This window comes from Delphinapterus leucas, chromosome 2 (assembly GCF_059928025.1).
Source record: "Delphinapterus leucas isolate spDelLeu-1000000601 "Yukka" chromosome 2, BTC_Dleu_Yukka2, whole genome shotgun sequence".
NCBI classification, from domain to species: domain Eukaryota; kingdom Metazoa; phylum Chordata; class Mammalia; order Artiodactyla; family Monodontidae; genus Delphinapterus; species Delphinapterus leucas.
In genome coordinates, this window is record NC_143130.1 from 81,069,886 (window position 1) to 81,095,968 (window position 26,083).

Sequence of the window (26,083 nt, forward strand, 5' to 3'; positions counted from 1 at the left end):
AGAATATACAATGGACAAAAGACAGTCTCTTCAATAAGTGGTGCTGGGAAAACTGGACAGCTACATGTAAAAGAATGAAATTAAAACATTCTCTAACACCATACACAAAAATAAACTCAAAATGGATTAAAGAGCTAAATGTAAGACTGGATACCATAAAACTCTTAGAGGAAAACATAGGAAGAACACTCTTCGACATAAATCATAGCAAGATCTTTTTTGATTCACTTCCTAGAGTAATGAAAATAAAACCAAAAATAAACAAATGGGACCTAATTAAAATTAAAGCTTTTGCACAGGGGCTTCCCTGGTGGCGCAGTGGTTGAGAGTCTGCCTGCCGATGCAGGGGACACGGGTTCGTGCCCCGGTCCGGGAAGATCCCACATGCCACGGAGTGGCTGGGCCTGTGAGCCATGGCCACTGAGCCTGCGCATCCAGAGCCTGTGCTCCGCAATGGGAGAGGCCACAACGGTGAGAGGCCCACATACCACAAAAAAAAAAAAAAAAAAAGCTTTTGCACAGCAAAGGAAACCATAAAAAAAATGAAAAGACAACCCACAGAATGGGAGAAAATGGATGCAAATGAAGTGATGGACAAGAGATTAATCTCCAAAATAAACAAACAGCCCATGCAGCTTATTATCAAAAAAACAAACAACCCAATCAGAAAATGGGCAGATATAAACAGACATTTCACCAAGGAAGACATACAGATGGCCAAGAGGTACATGAAAAGATGCTCAACATCACTAATTAGTAGAGAAATACAAATCAAAAATACAGTGAGGTATCACTTCACATCACTCAGTATGGCCATCAACAAAAAATGTACAAAAATAAGTGCTGGGGAGGGTATGGTGAAAAGGGAACCCTCCTACACAGTTGGTGGGAAGGTAAATTAGTACATCCACTATGGAGAACAGTACGGAGGTTCCTTAAAAAATTAAAAATAGAGCTACCATATGATCTAGCAATCCCACTCTTGAGCATATATCCAGAGAAAACCATAATTTGAAAAGATATACATGTACCCCAATGTTCACTGCAGCACCATTTACAGCAGCCAGGACATGGCTAACTGTCTCTTGAAGGAGGAATGGATAAAGAAGATGTAATACACATATACAATGAAATATTACTCAGCCATAAGAAAGAACGAAATAATGCCATTTGCAGCAACATGGATGAACCTAGAGATTTTCATACTGAGTGAAGTAAGTCAGACAGAGAAAGACAAATATCATATGATATCACTTACATATGGAATCTAAAATAATGGTACAAATGAACCTATTTACAAAACAGAAATAGAGTCAGAGATGTAGAAAACAAACTTATGGTTATCAAGGGGGAGAGGGGGCAGGATGGATAAACTGGGAGATTGGGATTGACATATACACACTAATATATATAAAATAGATAAGAAAAACCTACCATATAGCCCAGGGAACTCTACTCAATACTTTGTAATGATCTATATGGAATAGAATCTAAAAAAGAATGGATTTATGTATATGTATAACTGATTCACTTTGCTGTACAGCAGAAACTAACACAACATTGTAAATCAACTATAATCCACTAAAAATTAATTTAAAAAAAAGAGTATAATAATTATAATCTCACACAAACACCGAGAACAAAACTGCAATTACTACACTAATGTTAGACAAAGTAGACTTTGGAACAAAGAGTATTATCAGAGCTTTTTTAAAATAGTGTTTCACCATAAACAAGATGAAAAGACACAGGGGAGAAAAAATTTGCAAATGAAGCAACTGACAAAGTATTAATCTCCAAAATTTGCAAGCAGCTCATGCAGCTCAATATCAAAAAAACAAACAACCCAATCCAAAAATGGGCAGAAGACCTAAATAGACATTTCTCCAAAGAAGATATACAGATTGCCAACAAACACATGAAAGAATGCTCAACATCACTAATCATTAGAGAAATGCAAATCAAAACTACAGTGAGGTATCACCTTATATCAGTCAGAATGGCCATCACCAAAAAAATCTACAAAAAAAAAAATCTACAAACAATAAATGCTGGAGAGGTGTGGAGAAAAGGGAACCCTCTTGCACTGTTGGTGGGAATGTAAATTGATACCGCCACTATGGAGAACAGTATGGAGGTTCCTTAAAAACTAAAAAGAGAACTACCATATGACCCAGCAATCCCACTACTGGACATATACCCTGAGAAAACCATAATTCAAAAAGAGTTCATGTACCACAATGTTCATTGCAGCACTATTTACAATAGCCAGGACATGGAAGCAACTTAAGTGTCCATCGACAGATGAATGGATAAAGAAGATGTGGCACATATATACAGTAGAATATTACTCAGCCACAAAAAGAAACGAAATTGAGTTATTTGTAGTGAGGTGGATGGACCTAGAGTCCGTCATACAGAGTGAAGTAACCGTATGCTAACACGTATATATGGAATATAAAAAAAAAAAAGGTCCTGATGAACCTAGGGGCAGGACAGAAATAAAGACGCAGACTTAGAGAATGGACTTGAGGACACAGGGAGGGGGAAGTGTAAGCTGGGACGACATGTGAGAGTAGCACTGACATATATACACTACCAAATGTAAAAAAGATAGCTAGTGGGAAGCAGCTGCATAGCACAGGGAGATCAGCTCCATGCTTTGTGACCACCTAGAGGGGTGGGATGGGGAGGGTGGGAGGGAGACGCAAGAGGGAGCCGATATGGGGATATATGTATACATATAACTGATTCACTTTGTTATACGGCAGAAACTAACACACCAGTGTAAAGCAATTATATTCCAATAAAGATGTTAAATAAAAGAAAAGAAATATCAGGAAGGAAATTAGAAAATACTTTGAACTTAATGAAAATAAAAAGACAGTCTCAAATTTTGTGGGATGCAGATAAAACAGCACTTAGAAGAAAATTTATAGCTTTAAATGCTTATGTGAGAAAAGAAGTAGAAAATCAATTATCTAAACTTCTGCTTTAAGAATCCTGAAAAATAAGAGCAAATTAAGCCCAAATAAGTATGAAGGAAATGCTAAAGATAAGGTTAGAAATCAATAAACAGAAAGCTGACAAACAGTACAGAAAAACCAACGAGGTCAAATGCTGAATCATTGAAAAGTTCAATGTAATTGATAAGTATGTAACTAGACTGATTAAGAATAAAACAGAGAAGAGACAAATTATTAATATCAAGACTGAAATGGGGTCTTTATCACAGATATTAAAAATATAAATAAAAATATAATACATGAATATTATGTTCAAATTTATGCCAATAAATTTGACTACTTAGATGAGTTGGAAAAATTTCTTGAAAAACATAAATTACCAAAACTGACTCAAAAAGTTATGGAAAATCCAAATAGACTTATATACACTAATAAAATTCATGGGCAAAGACTTCTCAAATAGGATGAAAAAAGCACAAAACCATACACTGTGGTTTCGAAAGACACTGTTAAGAAAATTTAAAAGCCAATCCAGATTGGGAGAAACTATTCACAATACATATTCTTTCTAGCAAAGAAACTATATAAGGAAGCATAAAGAACTCTTACTACAACCCAATGTTTTTAAATTGGGCAAAAAATTTGAACATACACTTAACAAAAGAAGATATATGAACAGCCAATAAGCATATGAAAACATGCTCGAGATCAACAGTTATCAGGGAAATACAAATAAGCCTATACTGAGATACTACTTCTACCCCTCTAGAGTGGCTAATACTAAAAAGACTGACAATATCAAGTGTTAAGTGAGGATATAGAGTAACTGGAACTCTCATACATTGCTATTGGGAATGAAAAATGGTACAATCACTTTAGAACATAGTTTGACAGTTTCTTAAAAAGTTAAACATGATATTCAGAAGTTCTACTACTAGGTATTTAATCAACATCATGAATGATACTGAATGTGTCTACACAAAAACATGTATCTACACAAAAACTTGTACATGAAAATTCATAGTGGCTTTATTTTTTATAGTCCAAAGCTGGAAAAAACTCAAATTCCCATCAACTGGTGAATACATGAAATGTGTAAATCCATAAATACCACTCAGCAATACAAGGGAATGAATCACAAAACAAGCAACAACACTGATGAACGTCAACAACATTATGCTGAAGAAGACAGATGCAAAGAAGTACATACTTAGGAATCCATCTATATGAAATTTTATAACAAGTAAAATAAATCTGTAGTAAAAGAATGCAAATCAGTGGCTGCCTGGGGCTATGATTAGACACTGGGGATTTATGGGGTAGAGACACAAAGGAAATTTGGGGGAGTGAGAGAAAAATAAAATCCAAAGCTGGAGTAGAATGCTTTCTGTTTTGTTTTTTTTTTTTTGCGGTACGCGGGCCTCTCACTGTTGTGGCCTCTCCCTTTGCGGAGCACAAGCTCCGGATGCGCAGGCTCAGAGGCCATGGCTCACGGGCCTAGCCGCTCCGCGGCACGTGGGATCTTCCCAGACTGGGGCACGAACCAGTGTCCCCTACATCGGCAGGCGGACTCTCAACCACTGCGCCACCAGGGAAGCCCTCTGTTTTTATATTTTAAAAATGACTCCATCTGTTAGAATCAGCAGCTAAAATAAGTTAATATACATAAAAATGTTTTAATAGTTGGTTTTTGCAGGTTTACAGAAGCAGCTACTTAAGCTCTGTTTTGCATTTCTGTGAACTGTACACTAGATTTGTTTCTAGAGATATAAAAATGAATTAGCAAGAAAGATTCAATCTTGAGTTTCACATAATCCAGGAGAGTTATGTTATGCCTCTCTGGCTGGTAGGTAGATAGGAATTCAAGCTGAGAAGCTCAGAGCCAGTGCAAATTTTCATAAAAATCTTCAGCTAGCCAATGTATCATAATGCCCTAGTACATTCACTGTGAACTAAAAGTTTCAAATATTAATTCTAAATAACGAGATTTTAGAACAGCTGTGTGTTTAAGTCTATTTAATTCTGGGGAGTTGGAGAAAGAGTCTACGTGATTTAGAGTCAGATAAACAGAGTTTGAACCCTGCTCTGCCATTCCTGTTTGACCTTAGGCAATTTGCTTATCCTCTCAGACTCAGTCTCCCTTTTGTAAAATGTGTTTTACCTGGCAGGTAACACTCAAAAAATGTTAGTTCCTTTTCTGCCCAAATGAAAGTAGAGTTATAATTAATGTGGTCCTTTGAGAATATTAATCTTTTGACAGGGTACAGAATACAATGGATAAGAAAAAGAGAAAGGACATAAAATAACTAGTGAGAAGGATTCAGAAGTAAGATAATAATAGCCTGAAACAAGAAGTGGCAATGGGAATTGAAAAGAAGAGATGAATGAAAACATTTAGAAGAAAGACAACACAGGATTGGGTATGAGAGCTAAGAACAAGAAAAGAATCAAAAATGCAGGCAAGTTATGTGGACTAGAGCAGTGACATGACCACAGCTTGGATGGATGATGACAAATGGTAAGGTGACAAATTAAAACAGTTGTTTCCCAGATATAACAGCTTGTTTTTTCTTAGACCACTTGCCTTTATTTCTTAGAGCAACAGAAACATAGTACAAACTATGTACATAATTTTAAATTTCCTAGCAGTCACTTTAAGAAGAAATACGTAAAATAAATTTTATTACTATATTTCATTTATCCCAGTATATCCAAAATATTATCATTTCAACATGTAACCATTAAAATATTAATGAGATTTTGCATTGTTTTTTGTATGTAATCTTCAAAATTTGATGTTGATTTACAGCACGTCACAAGTTGGAATAGACACATGTGAGTGGCTACCATTTTTGACAGCACAGGCTTAGACTATTAGATACTATAATTAATTTTTCTTTCCAGATGAGAAGGTCAACAAAATGTGGAATACCCATTCAATGTTACAGGCAACAATAAAAAGGAACAGACTACAACATGGATGAATCGCAAATGCATTATGCTAAGTGATCGGACTCAGGAAGCTACTATGTAATTCTATTTATATGACATTCTGGAAAAGGCCAAAATATAAGAATCAAAAACAGATCAGTGGTTGCGTGAGGTTGGGAGTAGGGAGAGGACTTGACTAAATTCACAGAGAGATTTTTTGGTATGAAGGAAGTGTTCTGTATCTCAATTATGGTGATGGCTATGTGACTATGCATTTGTCAAAATTCATAATGGAACTGTATAGTCATCCCTCAGTATCCACATGGGATTGGTACCACCAATCTAACGTGTGTTGGTAGGATGTGGAGAAATTGGAACCCTTATATACTGCTGGTAGAAATGTAAAAATGGTATAGCTGGTTTGGAAAACAGCCTGCAGTTCCTCAAAAGGTTAAATGTAAGGTTATAATTTACCAATTCTACTCCTAGGTATATACCCAAGAAAAACAAAAACATATATCTACACAAAAACTTGTACATGAATGTTCACAGCAACATTATCCAAAACAGCCCAAAAGTAGAAACAACCCAAATGTCCATCAACTGATAAACAAAATGTATTACATCCATATACTCTATAAAAAAGACTATTATTACTCTATAAAAAGCAATGGAGTGCTGATGCACGCTACAATGTTGATGAACCCTAAAAACAACACTTAAAGTGAAAAATGTTGGTTACTAAGTATCACATACTGTATGATTCTACATATCCAGAAATGTCCAGAATAGGCAAATCTATCAAGACAGAAAATAAATGAGAAGTTGCCTAGGGCTGGAGGAGATTAGGGGAAGAGGGTAGAGGTACTGAGGCTAAAGGGTATGGGGTGACTTTTTGGGTGATGAAAATATTCTAAACTTGAGAGTGGTGATGGTTGCACAACTCTGTGAATACACTAAAAGCTACCAAACTGTATAAAGGGTGCGATGTTTGTGAATTATATCTCAATAAAGCTGTTAAAAAATACTCTCCTAATAATGGGGGAAGAGTTTTTAGTATATACTAACAAAATAACTAAACAGTGAAAAGTGGTATCTATGCAAACATGTAACTTACATGTTTCTGTGCATCTTTGGCATTACATTAGGAAAAAATAGCAAAATTATTACCCTTTCTACTGAAGACAACTCTTGCTGTAATCCATCACATTTCTTGCTTGCTTCTTCAAAAAGAGTTTTATACTTTTCTGTTTGAGACTGTTGCAAATTAATGGTCCGCTGCTGTCTCATACAATCTCCTTCAGAATTTTTCAGTTGAGACTTTAAATCCTGAATTTCATCCTCCTATAGTTATGAAATTATAGATTATATGGAAAAACATACATGATTTGGTATCAAAACATAAACCAGAAAACATTAAAGGAGCTTCGTATGATCTTTGGCGAGATATTTACACCGATTTCACTAAGAAAAACGAGCTACATTCTATTTTCATCCTCAAAATGGAAGACAGATGTTTTATTTGCACTTAATAGCTTACACTTGTAAGTCTACTACACAGCATTCTAATTGCTGGTAACTATTTAAAATTCTGCAGCTCTGTGAAAATTCAACATCTCAGAATAAAGTTCAGTATTTAAATTTCTGAATTTAAAAGTTAACTGTGAATTATACTTCAATGAAGCTATTTTTAAAATAAAATTGAAAACTGCTCCTAAAATGACTTTGAATATTACAGCATTTATTCTGAAAGGTTTTAAAAACTTACCTTTTTATTGCATTCACATACAACATTATCCAATTCCTCCTGCATAACATGGAGTTTGGCCTTCAGAAATCTGATCTGTGCTTCTGTGTCAATTTAATAATAATATTTATTGTCTTTCACTGAATCTAAGATGCCATCAATTGTAAGACAGACTATTATTTTATGAGGGAAAAAAAGGCTCAAGATGGGGCGTCTAATAGTCTCTCTAATAGGAGATCCCTGTTTGGGAACACTCAAGACACTACATACCCCTAATGTAGAGGTAAATGAAAAATCCATCCAACAGAATGGAACTGTTACACTGGAACCAAGTAAAGAAAGAGGAAAAAAACAAAAACTTTTCCTGAGAATCGGAACCACAAGCCAAGTACTCACATAAGTTTGCAGACTGAATTCATACTTACCCAGGTGGTTCGAAACACCTCAAACAGAACTTAAAGTGGTCTCAGATCGGTAATGCCCCCAGGTGTTTGGCAGAAGCAAACACAGGTCTAGCAAAACTCAACTTCAATCCCAGCCATTGTAATTATAAAATGCCACTGACTGTAATACACATCCCAATTTCACAGATGTTAAAATGTAGTGACGTGTCTGAGAAACAAAAAAACGCACTAATACCTTACTACCGAAGCTTTCTCCCACAAACCCCTCACGAACATCTACCTTTGGAATTGCTATCAAAAGTTCTTTATTCAATAATATCAGTAAATCTCTGAGGGTTTTAGGCCTATAAAAGTAAATAAAGTAAAAACTGAACTTAGAACTCACTCATAATTCGTTCAATCATTCATTAAAAAGATATACATCAGGACTTCCCTGGTGGCACAGTGGTTAAGAATCCGCCTGCCAATGCAGGGGACACGGGTTCAAGCCCTGGTCTGGGAAGATCCCACATGCTGCGGAGCAACTAAGCCCGTGCGCCACAACTACTGAGCCTGTGCTCTAGAGCCTGCAAACCACAACTCCTGAGCCCACATGCCACAACTACTGAAGGCCACGTGCCTAGAGCCCGTGCTCCACGAGAGAAGCCACCGCAATGAGAAGCCCGCGCACTGCAACGAAGAGTAGCCCCCACTCGCCGCAACTAGAGAAAGCCCGCGCCCAGAGGCAAAGACTGAACGCAGCCAAAAATAAATAAATTAAAAAAAAAAAGATATACATCAAGTCTCTACTATGTTCCAGGCATAATACCGATATTATAAGACAAGGTTTGCCCTCATGGGACTTATCTTGAGTAAACACTCTGAATAGCCTCTGAAAGTTATTAGGACAAATTCCACAGAGCACAATAAATCTCCACACATACTTCCTGTTTCAAAGCTCTTCTTATGAAGTCCCCTGTGTTACATGGAGCCAATGAACAATGGTTGGCTCTAACCCCACCTAGCTTCTTCCAGCCTCAACTCTCCTTCTAGCTTCTCATGTAACTCCAGGTTAGCAGAGGACAGAAGGGAAATGATAAACTTAAAAGTGTGAAGTTTGCAGTAGTTGGTCTCTAGGGGGAAAGAAGGAAGAAGCAATGGGAGAGCATGACTTTTCACATCTCTTTTTCCCCCCAACTCTAACCCTGGTAGTATCATCAAGGATTTGAGTGCTCTGTCTCTGTTGGTCCACAGCATTAACCTCCCCAACCATCCCACTCCAACTTTAGTCTTACAAAACAGTCTGTGCTCCTAAACTACTTTTTTATTGTTTCCTCCCACACATAACCCAGCCATTCTAGGCAATCATGTGGAATAAGTGAAAACTCCCCTAAAAGGGGAGACACCTTGGCCAAAGATTCTGAAAAGGGAAGACAGGGATGCAAAGAGGTCATTCAGCAATAAGAAAAAAAGCAGTAATTTAAGGTAGTCTGTGCTGGTTCCCATACTGGGAGGAGGACCTTTGTTAACAAGGCTATGGGTGACTGTAAACTGAGGAAAGCCAACATCTGACCATTGCATCCCTGAAGGTAACTTAACAGAGGCATGAAGGTTAACTCTTTGCTTCACTTACCTTCGTTCCTAACAATTAGCCCCAGAAAGCTTGGATAGGTCAGTAAACGTAATAAATGCATAAATGAATTAATCTGCGTTTATGACTAACTAGCATGTAGCACAATGATCATTATACATGTAAATCGTTGTGATTTTCACAGAATCAGAGAATTTTAAGGGTAAACTTCATGATCATTTAATACAAACTGCTTCATTTTCAAGTGAAGAAACTGCTATTACAGAGAGGCTAAAGCAGTTTGTCTGAACCTACAATTAATTATAGTTCAGCATTAACTGTTCATATACACTCGACTGTCTTTTTTTAAATTTATAATAGCATAGGTGGCTCCTCATAAATTCAACAATTTTAGAGGCACTACTGGTAACTAACATGTTTCTGATGATCTAGACTAAGTATTATTTTTCTAGCGGTATGCAGAGAATGAATTTATAAGAAAGAAAATAATATTCATTAGAAAATTCATTATTTTACCTGATGCTACATCAATAATTCATTTATCCTTTAACATGTGTTGATTTAACACACAATAAAGAGAATTCAGTAACATTAAATGGAAGGAATTCAAAGAAATATGGTTTTTAAAAATTTATTTCAATGTTTTAATGCTAAGCTATGGGGCATTTAACTTATTTGAAAAGTGGTCAATGAAACCAATACCAGAGAGTTCTTTTTTTTTTTTTCTTTTCTTTCTCTCTCTCTTTTTTTTTTTTTAGCCACACCACACGGCTTGTGGGATCTTAGTTCCCCGACCTGGGATTGAACCCAAGGCCACGTCAGTAAAAGCACCAAGTCCTAACCACTGGACCACAAGGGAACTCCCCAGACAGTTCTTTTTAATTTTACTTTTTATAATGGAAAACATCAAACATCTACAACAGTAGTGAGATGAGTTCAATGAAACCCTCGTCACCCATCATCCATTTTCAACAATTATTGACTCAAAACCAATTTTATTTCATTAAACAAATGCAAGACATCACTACATTTTCTAAATAATTGTGATATAAGGATAAAAATAAACAAAAAACAACCTACCTGTTCCAATGTCTTCACTAACACCACAAAAAATACCATCATCTATATAATCAGGTAAGCCTTCTTCTTCCAGTTGCCCTTCAATTTTGCTAATTGTTTTTGCAAGAGAAAAGTCTGAGAAATCCTCTGGAATGGCAACATCGCTGGCAGTTTGTACATCAGAGTATTTCAATTTTACTCTAAAAAAACGCATATAGGCACATTATATATTATATACATATAATAAAAAAGGAGATATGACTCCCAGATATGACTTTTATCCAAATAAAAAAGCAGATCAAAATTATAAATTTTAAATTTATGATGAAATCTACAATTGATACTTTCAAGGACTATATTACAAGAGACTTAGTAGACTTTCAATCTTTATGAATCACACAACCACTGCGCTAGAGGAGGCTTTATGAGGCCACTTAGACATGGCCAGTGTAAAATATTAATAAACAGAAGCCTCAATTTAACAGTCAGCAGACCAGAAGGGGGAGCTCTCACACCCTGAGACAACAGCAGAGCCCCGCGGTGTGAAGGAAGGCTTCTCCTCACTCCTGGCAACAAGTCAGGTAATGAAAAGCCTTTGTTTACTCTAGCCCTCCCAACTTCCTTTTTCCTTCTGTAAAAGAGTTCTCCTTGCCTTGCTGTGTGCAGACTTGCACGTGGCTCGCCATCATTTCAGACCCTGAAGTGCAATATTCTGCTGATCCCGAATAATCCCATATTTTTCCTGGAGAATTATGTGTTCTAGGTCAACACTCCCAAACAAGTGAACATCAAAACTAAGAGTACTGAACTTGGCCTCCTAGGTGAAATCCAGTCTGTGGCATTTAATTTTACATGCTGCTGGAGTAGAACTGTACAATTTGATATCACTCTAGTCATAATTCTGCAAACACTGAAGAATAATACCTCTTAAGAAAGAATTACAGAGTGAACAGTTCTTAGCTCAAACTCATTTTTCCACCTAAAAAAACATATTTTAAGCAGGATCAAAGTTTACCAAAAGTTGATTTTTTTTTCTTTAATGAAGAGAGAAATATGAAATGAAAGTCACTTCTAATGGCGTTGAGGAATGGGCCAGGCCTAATCCATCAAGTTTGCTTCTGAAAGCCTTACTTTTAACCTTTTATTTACTTTAAAGCCTAACTTACTTTTAACACATAAGCAAATGCTTCAGAATTCTTTTGGAAAAAGAACCTTTTATTTAAAAAGTAAACTTGAAGTCTGAAAATAAGATAACCCTTTCCAGTTATGTATGTATGTACAGTACTGATGTATGTACAGTACTTATGTATGTAACATATGTTCTCTTCTATCAATTTTAGTTTTCTTCCTTATCCTTTCACCCTATTTTTTTGTCTCTTTTGTTCAAAAAACAAAAATTTTACTTAGCCAATTAAAAGACACAAGTATTAATAAGAATTCTTCTAGAATTATAATGCAATTATCAGTTTGGGTAAACAACAGACATAAATTTAACAATTTACTGTGAATTTAGAAGCTGGTTGGTACCATCCACTGCAGGTGTGACCCTCATTTTCTAGAAGGTCTACTATCCTAAAGAACCTCTTGGGTCCCCTTTTTATGCTTAAAGTACTAAAAACAGTCTTGAATTCTTTCTCACCAAAAACAATAGAATGTAAATTATAACTATACTATAGTTTTATTGAGAGCATGCCAAAATCATTCTGTATCTCAATATATACAATATACAATAATGCATGGTGTTCAAAAAGTATAAGTCTATTTGAGAGAACTAGGCAGAGAAAGACATCTAGGTTCTAGTTTCTGATCTAAGAAAATATCTAGCTAAAAATAACATTTAAAAAATTTGAAATGTGGCAATTTTGCTTAAGAGAACAATACAAAATGTTCATTAAGTGTTGCAAGACATTTCTGATTAGAAGATGTTTTAAATTATTAAATGTGGAGAAGAAATACAGAGTACAATTTTGTATATTTTGGGTATAAAAAGATCTAGAGAAACAGATCTTATTAAGAACAATGATAGTATAAATTATAAAATTTTTTAAAAAGTAATACTTTAAAAACTGTACTATACCTTGAATTTGATTTCCTTCCTTTACTTGCAGAGTGTAATTTGTTTTGAACTTTGTTTATTGGATCAACATTTTTGGTCTCTGGCTACATGAAAAGAATTTAAACAATTAATTAATTAGACTCTAATCACTTGCCAAGGAAGGCAACTGTGTAATACACAGAATTGCTAGATTGCTACACAGAAGAATTCCTATTTTCAGAGAATTAATCAAATTATATTTTAAGAAATCCAAAACTGTATACCTGGAAAAGACCTAGTTATTACTAGGACCAAGAGATTTAAAGACAAGAAAATGAGTCCCAAAGATTCAAGGATGTTCAACTAGTCTGTGGAATGTTAAACTGGATGTTCTGATTCACAGAATCTAATTCTCCTCACCGATTATTCTTCAGATAGGCCTCCACGCATTCTATTCCTTAGGTCTAGATTCCCATGGGTAGGGAATTTGTACATCCCAGTGTGCCCAGCACCTGGAATAGTGATCTCTACACACTGTAAATATTTAAATGAATGAATAAACCTTCCCAATCACCTTCTTTGTATATGAATACTTTTCTTTTTCAGATCTTCTACCTAGTAAATTTGGGCTTTGGAGAGAAAACTTAATTTCACTTAGAATTTTTCCAATGTATCTCCAAATTGTTCAGTGAAGTTATGAGACAAAAAAGGACTCAATTCATTTTACGAGCAACATTTCATAAAGACATCCCTTCTGAATATCAAGGCTAATATTCTATTTCTAGCTGTTACTGGAAGGCGTGCTGCGGGCCCTAGGACCTGCTCCCTTCAAGCTAGTGGGAGGCTGGTGGGACTGGTTGCCTCTACCCCATAGGCCAGTGCACTGTCACAGGGTAGAGGCAACCAGGGGTGGGGGAAGGGTGCCCAGCCAGAATCAGCCAGAGTGCACCGGGTGAGCATCCTGGGTCTTGTAGACAACAGGCAAGCCTGGCAAATACGAAAGCATCTTCCGGGGCAGCGCGGGAAGCAGGCAGGTTGGGGCTGAAGTGCCCACAAGGGGAGCACGGAGAAGCCCAAGGAAAGGGGGTAGGAAGGAGGGAGAGGAAGCCGCTTGTGGGGTAGCGGGGATGCACACCCAGCTTCATGAGCCCAAGGGGTGGGGTGCTTCTGGGGTTTGGGTTTCTTTTTCAGAGGGGCTGAGGCCAGCAGAGCTGGCCTGGGGAGCCCTTTGGGGGAGGGCCTGCCTGCCCCTCCTTTCCAGAAATGTTGCAGGAGTGACATGTGCCAGTTGCCCACTTCACAGGCAGGGGCCCTGAAGTTCTTGTGACTCAGGAAAAGCATTTTAAAGAAAACACCCCCTACCCTACCTGCAATAAACACAATAAAAGTGAGAATAATAAATACCAAAAAAAGAGAGAAAAATCTAAAAAACAACCTAAATTCTACAGAATATAATCATTCACAAAAAGTTTGATTTCTTACCTTAGTTTCTGAATGTAAATCAACTGTCCCTTCAGACAATAATGGATGTCTACAGAAAAAAAGTAAACACCATATGTTAATAATAAATGATACTAAACTGAGACATATTAAAACTAATTGTTAATTAATTAATTGTAGTTTGGATCTCAGTGAAATTACATACCATCTGTAAGTCCTTAGGCAATCTACTGAACTTCTCTTAAGCTTCAGTTTCCTCATTTTTTAAAATGAGGACAGTAATATTTATTTCAAAATAATACTTTGAGAATTAAATGAGATAAAATAGGTAAAAGGTTTACATTGTGTCTGACTGGTATAAGCTCCCAATTATTAGTATTTTATAACTTACCTTATTCTTCAAATTATAGATTTCTAATACTTACACGTAAAAAGATATTATATAATAACAGATCCACATACACTCTCCAAGAAAAATGGCATTCTCCTGATTTCAAGCTATTATACAAAGCTATAGTAATCAAAACAGTATGGTATAGGCATGAAAACAGACACATAGATCAATGGAGCAGAATACAGAGCCCAGAAATAAACTCACTCATATAAGCTCAATTAATTTATGACAAAGGAGCCAACAATATACAAAGGGGAAAGGATAGCTTCTTCAGTAAATAGTGCTGGGAAAAATGGACAGCCACGTGTAAAAAAAAAGAAAGTGGACTGTTATCTTACATCATACACAAAAGTAAACTCAAATGGATTAAACATTTGAATGTAAAACCTGAAACCATAAAGCTCCTAAAAGAAAAATATAGGTGGCTAGCTCCTTGACAACAGTCTTAGTGATTATTTTTTTGGATTTGACACCAAAACCAATGGCAACAAAAGCAAAAATAAACACATGGGACTACATCAAACTAAAAAGCTTCTGCACAGCAAAGGAAAGCACCAACAAGACCAAAGGTAACTTACTGAATGGGACAAAATATTTGAAAATCATGTATCTGATAAAGGATTACTATCAAAAATATATTTTAAAAATCTCATAAAAGTTAATTAAAAAGAAAACAACAACAAACAATTGGATTTAAAAATGGGCAAAAGTGGAACAGACGTTTTCCCAAGAGGACAAATAGATTGCCAACAGATGCATGAGAAGAAGCTCAACATCACTAATCATCAGGGAAATGTAAATCAAAATCACAATGAGCTATCACTTCACACCTGTAAGAATGGCTATTATCAAAAGATAAGAGATAACAAATACTGGCAAGGCTGTGGAGAAAAGGGAACCCTTGCACACTGTTGGTGGGAACATAATTTGGTACACCCTCTATGGAAAACAGTATGGAAGTTCCTCAAAAATTAAAAACAGAGTGGGGAGGAGTCAAGATGGCAGTGTAGAAAGACGCAAAGTTAGCATCTCCCTACAACTAGGGTGCCTGCCGGCTGCTGGTGGGGGACTCTGACCCCCGAGATGGGAGGAACCCCAGAGTGAGCCGGTAGGATGTAGGGGGACAGAGGTGGGAGAAGTAGAGGCCAGACAAGATCAGTGCCCTGAGGGCAGGGAGATCACGAGAGGCAGCTGGGAGGGACTCTCCGGGAAGAGGAAGAGTGGGAGAGGAGTGGAGGGCAATCACCTGGCCCACTCAGGCCAGGGAGCCTGCTGAGCTCCCAGGCTGATCCCCTGCCCTCCAAGCCCCCTTCAGGCTGCATGGGCAAAGGAGGAAGGCCAGGGAGATCAGGAGAGGCAGGTGGGAGGGGCCCTGCAGGAGGCACTCTGCAGGAACAGCAGGAGAGGAGCTGATGGCATTTGCCCCACCCACTTGGGCCCAGGACACCTGCTGAGCTCCCAGGCCAATCCTCTGCCCTCCAAAGCCCCCCTCCAGGTCACGTGGGTCCTTAGGGGCATAGGAAGGAGGTCAAGGGGAGAACAGGAGAGGCAGGTGGGAAGGGCCCTCCAGGAGGAGCAGAGGGCAACTGCCCCGCCCACTTGGGCATGGGAAGCCTGCTGAGATCCCAGGCTGGCCCCCTGCCCTCCAAGGCTCCCCCTTCCCCGCCTGGCCGTGTTGGTCCTGGGGGCACAGGAGGGAGGCCGGGGAGATCAGGAGAGGCAGGCAGGAGGGGCCCTCCCAGACCCCAGACTGGAGGAGCAGGAGAGGAGAGGAGAGGAGAGGTGTTTGGGCTGCTCAATCGAGCTCAGGAAGCCTGCTGGGCTCCCATATGAGGTCCCCTGCCCTCTGAGATCAGAGGTGGGGGTCATGCCTGGGCCCCTTCTGTTCCTTGAACCTAAGCGCCCCTCCTCAGCCCCCAGGGCCCTTTCCAGCCCTGTGGGTCCTGAGCATGGCCCTGCCCACTGCCCAAACCTCACCCTTGCTTAGGCCCTGCTTTCCACAGCCAAGGCCTTCCCCCCCACCTTTTTTTTTTTTTTTTTCCTTTTCCCTCCTCCTCTTTTTATTATTGTGGTACTGATGTATCTTCTGGTTCTTGATTCATCTATATATATATTTTTATATTCTTCCTAACATATCTGTTAGTTTCCTAGTCTGATTTTATTTTTCATTTCATTATTGTTCTTTTTTTTTCTTTTCTGCCCCAGGTGGCTTGTGGGATCTTGGTTCATGAACCTGGGGTCAGGCCGAAGCTCTGTGGGAGTTCTGAGTCCAAACCACTGCACACTAACAGAGAACCTCAGACCCCAGGGAACACTGATCCAAGTGAGGTCTCTTGGAGTTCATCATCTCAGCATCAAGACCCAGCTCTACCCAACAGCCTACAAACTCCAGTGTTGGAAGCCTCAGGCCAAACAACCAGTAAGACAGGAACACAATCCCACTCATAAAAAAAAAATGGGACAGCAAAAAATATCACACAGATGAAGGAGCAAAGTAAAAACCTACAAGACCAAATAAATGAAGAGGAAATAGGCAATCTACATGAAAAAGAATTCAGAGTAATGACAGTAAAGATGATCCAGAATCTTGGAAATAGAATGGAGGCATGGCCTGAGAAAATACAGGAAATGTTTAACAAAGATCCAGAAGAACTAAAGAACAAACAAAGAGAGATGAACAACACGATAACTGAAATGAAAAATACACTAGAAGGAATCAAAAACAGAATAACTGAGGCAGAAGAATGAATAACTGAGCTGGAAGACAAAATGGTGGAAATAACTGCTGAGGAGCAGAATAAAGAAATAAGAATGAAAACAACGGAAGACAATCTCAGAGACCTCTGGGACAACACTAAACACACCAACATTTGAATTATAGTGGTCCCAGAAGAAGAATAGAAAAAGAAAGGGTCTCAGAAAATATTTGAAAAGATTATAGTTGAAAAATTCCCAAACATGGGAAAGGAAATAGTCACCCAAGTCCGGGAAGCACAGAGAGTCCCATATAGGATAAACCCTAGGAAAAACACACCAAGACACATATTAATCAAAATAACAAATATTAAATACAACAAAAAATATTAAAAGCAACAAGGGAAAAACAAATAATAACATACAAAGGAATCCCCATAAGGTTATAAGCTGATTTTTCAGCGGAAACTCTGCAGGCCAGAAGGGAGTGGCAGGATATACTTAAAGTGATGAAAGAGAAAAACCTACAACCAAGATTACTCTATCAAGCAAGGATCTCATTCAGATTCAATGGAAAAGTCAAAAGCTTTTCAGACAAGCAAAAGCTAAGAGAATTCAGCACCACCAAACCAGCTTTACAACAAACACTAAAGAAACTTCTCTAAGCAAGAACACAAGAGAAGAAAAATACCCACAAAAACAAACCCAAAACAATTAAGAAAATGGTAACAGGGACATACATATTGATAATAACCTTCAATGTAAATGGATTAAATGCCCCAACCAAAAGACACAGACTGGCTAAATGGATGCAAAAACAAGGCCCATATATATGCTGTCTACAAGAGACCTATTTCAGACCTAGGGACACATACAGACTGAAAGTGAGGGGGTGGAAAAAGATATTCCATGCAAATGGAAATCAAAAGAAAGTTGGAGTAGCAATTCTCATATCAGACAAAATGGATTTTAAAATAAAGATTATTAAAAAAGACAAAGAAGGACACTACATAATGACCAAGGGATCATTCCAAGAAGAAGATACAATAATTATAATTGTTTATGCACCCAACTTAGGAGCACCTCAATACATAAGGCAAATGTTAACAACCATGAAAGAAGAAATCAACAGTAACATAATAACAGTAGGGGATTTTACACCCACTTATACCAATGGACAGATCATCCAAACAGAAAATAAATAAGGAAACACAAGCTTTAAATGACACAATACACCAGATAGATCTAATTGATATTTACAGAACATTCCACCCAAAAGTGGCAGAATACACTTTCTTCTCAAGTGCACATGGAACATTCTCCAGGATATATCACATCTTGGGTCACAAATCAAACCTTGGAAAATTTAAGAAAACTGAAATTGTATCAAGCATCTTTTCTGACCACAATGCTATGAGATTGGAAATCACTTACAGGAAAAAAACTGTAAAAACCACAAATACATGGAGGCTAAACAGTGCGCTACTAAATAACCAAGAGATTACTGAAGAAATCAAAGAAAAAATAAAAAATACATAGACACAAATGACAATGAAAACATGATGACCCAAAACCTATGGGATGCAGCAAAAGCAGTTCTAAGGACGTTGAGAGCAATTCAATCTCACCTCAAGAAACAAGAAAAATCTCAAATAAACAATCTAGCCTACACTTAAAACAACTAGAGAAAGAAAAACAAAGAAAACCTAAAGTCAGTAGAAGGAAAGAAATCATAAAGATCAGAGTAGAAATAAATGAAATAGAAATAAAGAAAACAATAGCAAAGATCAATAAAACTAAAAGCTGGTTCTTTGAGAAGGTAAACAAAATTGAGAAAACCTTAGCCAGACTCATCAAGAAAAAAAGGGAGAGGATGCAAATCAATAAAATTAGAAATGAAAAAGGAGAAATCACAACTGACACTGCAGAAATACAAAGGATTATAAAAGACTACTACAAACAACTATATGCCAATAAAATGGACAACCACAAAGAAACGGACAAAATCTTGGAATGGAACAATTTCCCAAGACTGAACCAGGAAGAATTAAACAGACCTATCACAAGTAATGAAATTGAAACTGTAATTAAAAATCTTCCAACAAACAAAAGTCCAGGACCAGATGGCTTCACAGGTGAATTCTATCAAACATTTAGAGAAGGGCTAACACCCATCCTTCTCAAACTCTTCCAAAAAATTGCAGAGGAAGGAACACTCCCAAATTCATTCTACAAGGCCACCATCACTGTGATACCAAAACCACAAAAATATGCTACAAAAAAAGAAAATTACAAACCAATATCACTGATGAATATAGATGCAAAAATCCTCAACAAAATACCAGCAACACAATAAAATCCAACAACACAATAAAAGGATCATACACCATGATCAAGTGGGATTTAACACAGGGATGCAAGGATTCTTCAATATACACAAATCAATCAATGTGATACACTATATTAACAAATTAAAGAATAAAAACCATATGATCATCTCAATAGATGCAGAAAAAGATTTTAAGAAAATTCAACACCCATTTATGATAAAAACTCTCCAGAAAGTGGGCCTAGAGGGAAGCTACCTCAACATAATAAAGGCCATATATGACAAACCCACAGCAAACATCATTCTCAATGGTGAAAAACTGAAAGCATTTCCTCTAAGATCAGGAACAAGACAAGGATGCCCACCCTCACCACTATTATTCAACATAGTTTTGGAAGTCCTAGCCACGGCAATGAGAGAAGAAAAAGAAATACAAGGAATACAAGTTGGAAAAGAAGAAGTAAAACTGTCACTATTTTTTGATGACACGATACTATACATAGAAAATCTTAAAGATGTCACCGGAAGACTACTAGAACTAATCCATGAATTTGGTAAGGTTGCAGGATACAAAATTAATACACAGAAATCTCTGGCATTCCTATACACCAACAACAAAAGATAAGAAAGAGAAATTAAGGAAACACTCCCATTTACCACTGCAACAAAAAGAATAAAATACCTAGGAATAAGCCTGCCTAAAGAGGCGAAAGACTTGTACTCAGAAAAGTATAAAACACTGATGAAAGAAATCAAAGATGACACAAACAGATGGAGAAATACACCATGTTCTTGGATTGGAAGAATCAATATTGTGAAAATGACTATACTACCCAAAACAATCTACAGATTCAATGCAATCCCTATCAAACTACCAATGGCATTCTTCACAGAATTAGAACAAAAAATCTTACAATTCGTATGGAAACACAAAAGACCCTGAATAGCCAAAGCAATCTTGAGAAAGAAAAACGGAGTTGGAGGAATCAGGCTCCCCAACTTCAAACTATACCACAAAGCTACAGTAATCAAGACAGTATGTTACTGGCAGAGAAACAGAAATACAAATCAATGGTACAGGACAGAATGCCCAGAGATAAACCCACACACATATGGGCACCTAATTTATGACAAAGGAGGCACGAACATACAATGGAGGAAAGACAGCCTCTTCAATAAGTGGTGCTGGGAAAACTGGACAGCTACATGTAAAAGAATGAAATTAGAACACTACCTAACACCATACATAAAAATAAACTCCAAATGGATTAAAGACTTAAATATAAGACCGGACACTATAAAACTTTTAGAGCAAAACATAGGAAAAACACTCTTTGACATAAACCACAGCAAGATCTCTTTTGACCCACCTCCTAGAGTAACAGAAATAAAAATCAACAAATGGGACTTAATTAAACTTAAAAGCTTTTGCACAGCAAAGGAAACCATAAAAAAAAGACAACCCTCAAAATGGGAGAAAATATTTGCAAATGAAACAACAGACAAAGTATTAATCTCCAAAATATACAAACAACTCATGGAGCTCAATATCAAAAAAACAAACCATCTAGTTAAAAAATGGGCAGAAGGCCTAAATAGACATTTCATCAAGGAAGATATACAGATGGCTAAGAGGCACATGAAAGATGCTCAACATCACTAATTATTAGAAAAATGCAAATGAAAACTACAATGAGGTATCGCCTCATGCTGGTCAGAATGGCCATTAACAAACAAGCTAGAAACAATAAATGCTGGAAAGGGTGTGGTGAAAATGGAACCCTCCTACACTGTTGGTGGCAATGTAAATTGATACAGCCACTATGGAGAACAGTATGGAGGTTCCCTAAAAAACTAAAAATGGAACTACCATATGACCCAGCAATCCCACTGCTGGGTATATACCCTGAGAAAACCATAATTCAAAAAGAGACAAGCACCACAATGTTCACTGCAGCACTATTTACAATAGCCAGGACATGGAAGCAACCTAAGTGTCCATCGACAGAGGGATGGATAAAGATGTGGCACATATATAAAATGAAATATTACTCAGCCATAAAGAGAAACAAAATTGAGTTATTTGTAGTGAGGTGTATGGACCTAGAGTCTGTCATACACAGAAAAGTAAGTCAGAAAGAGAAAAACAAATACCGTATGCTAACGCATATATACAGATTCTAAAAAAAAAAAATGGTACGGATGAACCTAGTTGCAGGGCAGAAATAAAGAGGCAGACATAGAGAATGGACTTGATGACATGGGGTAGGAGTGCGAAGCTGGGGTGAAGTGAGAGTAGCATCGACATATATACACTACCGAATGTAAAACAGTCGGCTGGTGGGAAGCAGCAACATAGCACAGGGAGATGGGCTCGGTGCTATGTGATGACCTAGAGGGGTGTGATAGGGAGGATGAGAGGGAGGCTCAAGAGAGAGGGGATATGGGGACACATGTATGCATATGGCTGATTCACTTTGTTGTGCAACAGAAACTAACATGGTATTGTGAAGCAATTATACGCCAATAAAGATCTATTTAAAAAAAAAGAAAAAAGAAAAAATATATTAAAAAGAGAACTGTCATATGATCCAGCAACCCCATTTCTGGGTATTTATCTGAAGAAAATGAAAACACTTATTTTTTTATATATATGCACCTCCATGTTCATTGCAACATTATTTACAATAGGCCAGATATGGAAACAACCTAAATGCCCATCAATGGATGAATGAGAAAAGAACATGTGCTTTTATATATATATGTTAAAATATCATATAAAATGATATTTATATATATATAACTATTACTGAGCCATAAAAAAAGAATGAAATCTTGCCATTTTGACAACATGGATGGACCTCGAGGGCATTATGCTAAGTGAAATAAGTCAGAGAAAGACAAAGACAAATAAGTGATCTCACTTGTACGTGGAATCTAAAAACACACAAATAATAACAAGCCCATAGATACAGAGAACAGATTGATGGTTGCCAGAGGCTGGTTGGTTGGGAGAAGGCGAAATAGGTGAAAGGAGTCAAAGGGTACAAATTTCCAGTTATAAAATAAGTAAGTCATGGGGATGTACTGTACAGCATGGAGACTATACTTAATAATACTAATGGCATATTTGAAAGCTGCTAAAAAAGTAGATCTTAGAAGTTTTCATCACAGGGAAAAAAGATTCTGTAACTATGTATGGTAATGGATAGTAACTATACTTACTGTGGTGACCATTTCACAATATATACAAATACTGAATCATTGTGTTGTACACCTAAAACCAATATAATGTTGTATGTCAAATATACCTTAATTTAAAAAAAAAACAGAAAACAATCTTAAAGCATTTACCCAGTAAAAAAAAAATTTTAAGGTGTTTGGGAATTTAAGTCTTACCTTAAACTGTAATCATGTTGCTCTTCATATGATTTAATTTGTGTTGAAATAGACTGAGATCGTGCTTCTTGCTGATCTCTCTAGTTAAATAAAACAAAGTCATGTAGGAAAATAATGTACAAAACTAGGATATATTCAAGTGCCTTTCTGATCATTAATTGTTTCAGAGTTGTCCACAATTTCTATAAAATCAAAGCACAGAATTCTAAAAGCTATGGTATCAAAATAAGATCTGTAACAATGTAGTTTCACCCTTTCACTCATTCTTGGTTAAAAGAGTCAGTTCTAAGGCAAGATTGTAAGAATGCCAATGCCTTTATATGATCTTAGCTGACTCCTGCTTCCCAACTACATTAGAGCTTCCATCTTCTGTAACATGCAAAGGAAATAAGGTTCACAAGAAGTGGAAACATAAATCCATTTAATGGATAGAAAAACTTGTCTCAAATCATAAAAACTTCAATGTTAAGACGACCACATAGAAATGAAAGTGCTAAAAATGAAGCACTAAGAGTAAAAGCTTTTGGAGAAGATGTATTAATATGAAAGTGAAAAAACAAAAATTCAATGTGGCAAAAGTTATATCCATTAGAGGACTCTGATCAGAATACATAATGAATCACTCACTCTACCATAACGTTGAGTTTCTGAACATTATTTTCAGAAAAATTATTTTCCTGCTCTTCAGACACTGACAAAAACTAAAAGATGTAATAAAATGTTTATTTTTCAGTAAAATATTTAATTACAAATGCAACTAGTAAATCTGTAACCATTATCTAAATATTCTCATTCCTAAACTAAAAAATAATGATGGATCTGTCTAAGACATTAAAATATTGCCTATTCTTCCTTGCCTCCATCAACTCCAAAGTGGGGTGGGGGTGGGATTTAAATGAAAGAGAATTATAAATGAATTAGAATAAAAAATTTAAAAAGTTTGAAAGCAGCTACTTTATTCCTCTAAGGAATATTACTATATCCTATCAACTAATATTGGGAATGCTGATACTTAGGGAGGGATGCTTAAAATAGGAATAACCAATTTGGTAGCCAGAATGGGGCAAATATGCTTACATTGTCTAGTGATGTAACCTCACTACATTTTTCCTGACTATAAATCTGATTATGGTCTAGCCCTAAGAATCTGAGTTATATCCAACTGCAGAGTTTAAGAAACAGATTACCATCTGAGCATTAATGGTAGTTGTTAACCTTTATTCAGCTTCTGTCCAGAGACCATTTTATTTCTATCCTTACTGAATTACCAGTACTAATTCTATATAGCTACTTGCAAATATTAATCGTAAAATAGTGGGAAATACTATTCAATATTAATGTTCCTATTAATTAGATGATTGGAATATCTAAACGGAAAACACTTTTTCAGTGGCTTTTAGAAAACGTGTGCTGGGCTTCCCTGGTGGCGCAGTGGTTAAGAATCCGCCTGCCAATGCAGGGGACACAGGTTCGAGCCCTGGTCCAGGAAGATCGCACATGCCGTGGAACAACTAAGCCCGTGCGCCACAACTACTGAGCCTATGCTCCAGAGCCTGTGCTCCGCAACAAGAGAAACCACTGCAATGAGAAGCCCACACACCGCAACGAAGACCCAATGCAGCCAAAAATAAATAAATTTTTTTTAAAAAGCGTGCTTATCAAAAACATATACATGCATGTATACACATACTTATGCATATATTGATGTTCAATTTATGATAATTCACTGAGCTGAAAATTTATGCTTTGGGCACTTTTTTGTATGTATGTTACACATCAAATTAAAAAGTTACAAAACTAGCATTTACATGGAATTACTATTAATTGTACATTCACTTACTATTACTTCCTCAGCCTGTCGAACCAGATCAGCCGTTTTTGCTTCTAATTCTGCATTTAAACGCCTAAAAGCAGAAAATAATAATTGTGATAGACTGAAGACTGTAACACAAAAATAAAAGTAATTAAATTGCAATAACTACAATTTAGCTAATCAATAAATGCCAAAACATACACATGACATTTTTATTTGAAAATTAACACAACTATTACAAAGCTTATCTCTAAATCTCCATGATCCTTCTTCTTTCTGGTGGAAGCTCAAACCATGTAACTCCTAGCCTCTCTCTGGCCATTACTTCAGGTGGAATGATTTATTTGGGAAGAATAAACTGGGTGGGTTCAACTCAGTTCCACTCTCCATGTTCTTGGGATCAACTCCAATTGGGAACAGGAGTGGGGTGGGGTGTGGAGGGGGCTGATTTCATCAGGGGTGTTCAGGTGACTGGGGAGGTATATCTGGGGTTTAGTGAGCAGACCTGAGGTGGCTCATACCTCAGCTACATACTTCAATATCAGCTTCATCAGGAATACAGGTGATTACTTTCACCTACACCTGCCACTCCTTTTTTTTTTCAATCTATTTGGAATCTAGCAAAGAATAGGAACACTATTTAGTCCCATTAAGACTGTAAGAATAGCAATGTCATTGCGGGAAACCATTTTTAAAGAAAAAATTGCCCATCATCCTACCACCATCATCCAATCATTTTTAAAATTCCCTTCTAATTTTCATATGTAGGCACACACACAATTTTGTACTGTTCTGCCATAACAATACAGATGGAATATATTTATCTCTATATAATTTTTATAATTAGTGCCTTAAATGGCTATGAAATATTCTAGAGTTGAAGTTAACATAATGTACTAAACCGTTCCCCCTGTTAGTTGAAGTCCCCTTCTCAGTTTTAAAGGTTAACATTATAATAAACAACTTCAAAAGCATGTAACTTTTAAATTCTATTCGTAGATCACATTTCTAGACTATCTAGGCTCTTCTGAAGTTTTATGAAGAAAATATGCAGAACAATTTTTTAAATGAGATACCTTGTTTTTTTAGATATGTGATTCAGAAGTACCACAAACCAGTGATGACTCCCACCCCCAGGAAGAAAAAAAGAAGTATCACATCCCTTCTTAAAAAAGTCTGATGTTTTAAGAACTATTTTTATATCTTAGGATAAGTTAATCAAAATAAAAATATCTAATAAAGACTTAAAGTTGTATTCAAGATGCCTTTACCTGATTTTTCACATTTCCTTAACAAGAACCA

General features: G+C 36.8%; 1 protein-coding gene across 2 annotated transcripts in view; it reads right to left on the reverse strand.

The window, feature by feature from the left end:
- Positions 1-26,083, reverse strand: part of TEX9 (testis expressed 9) — a 234,289-nt gene that overhangs the window by 59,188 nt on the left and 149,018 nt on the right. For both annotated transcript variants that reach the window (XM_030761665.2, XM_089907172.1), the window contains exons 4-10: positions 24,809-24,872; positions 22,969-23,048; positions 14,195-14,243; positions 12,755-12,837; positions 10,699-10,877; positions 7,666-7,748; positions 7,068-7,241 (exon numbers count right to left, since the gene is read on the reverse strand). In XM_030761665.2, coding sequence (XP_030617525.2) covers positions 7,068-7,241; positions 7,666-7,748; positions 10,699-10,877; positions 12,755-12,837; positions 14,195-14,243; positions 22,969-23,048; positions 24,809-24,872 — 712 coding nt within the window. The remainder of the gene's footprint in view (positions 1-7,067; positions 7,242-7,665; positions 7,749-10,698; positions 10,878-12,754; positions 12,838-14,194; positions 14,244-22,968; positions 23,049-24,808; positions 24,873-26,083) is intronic.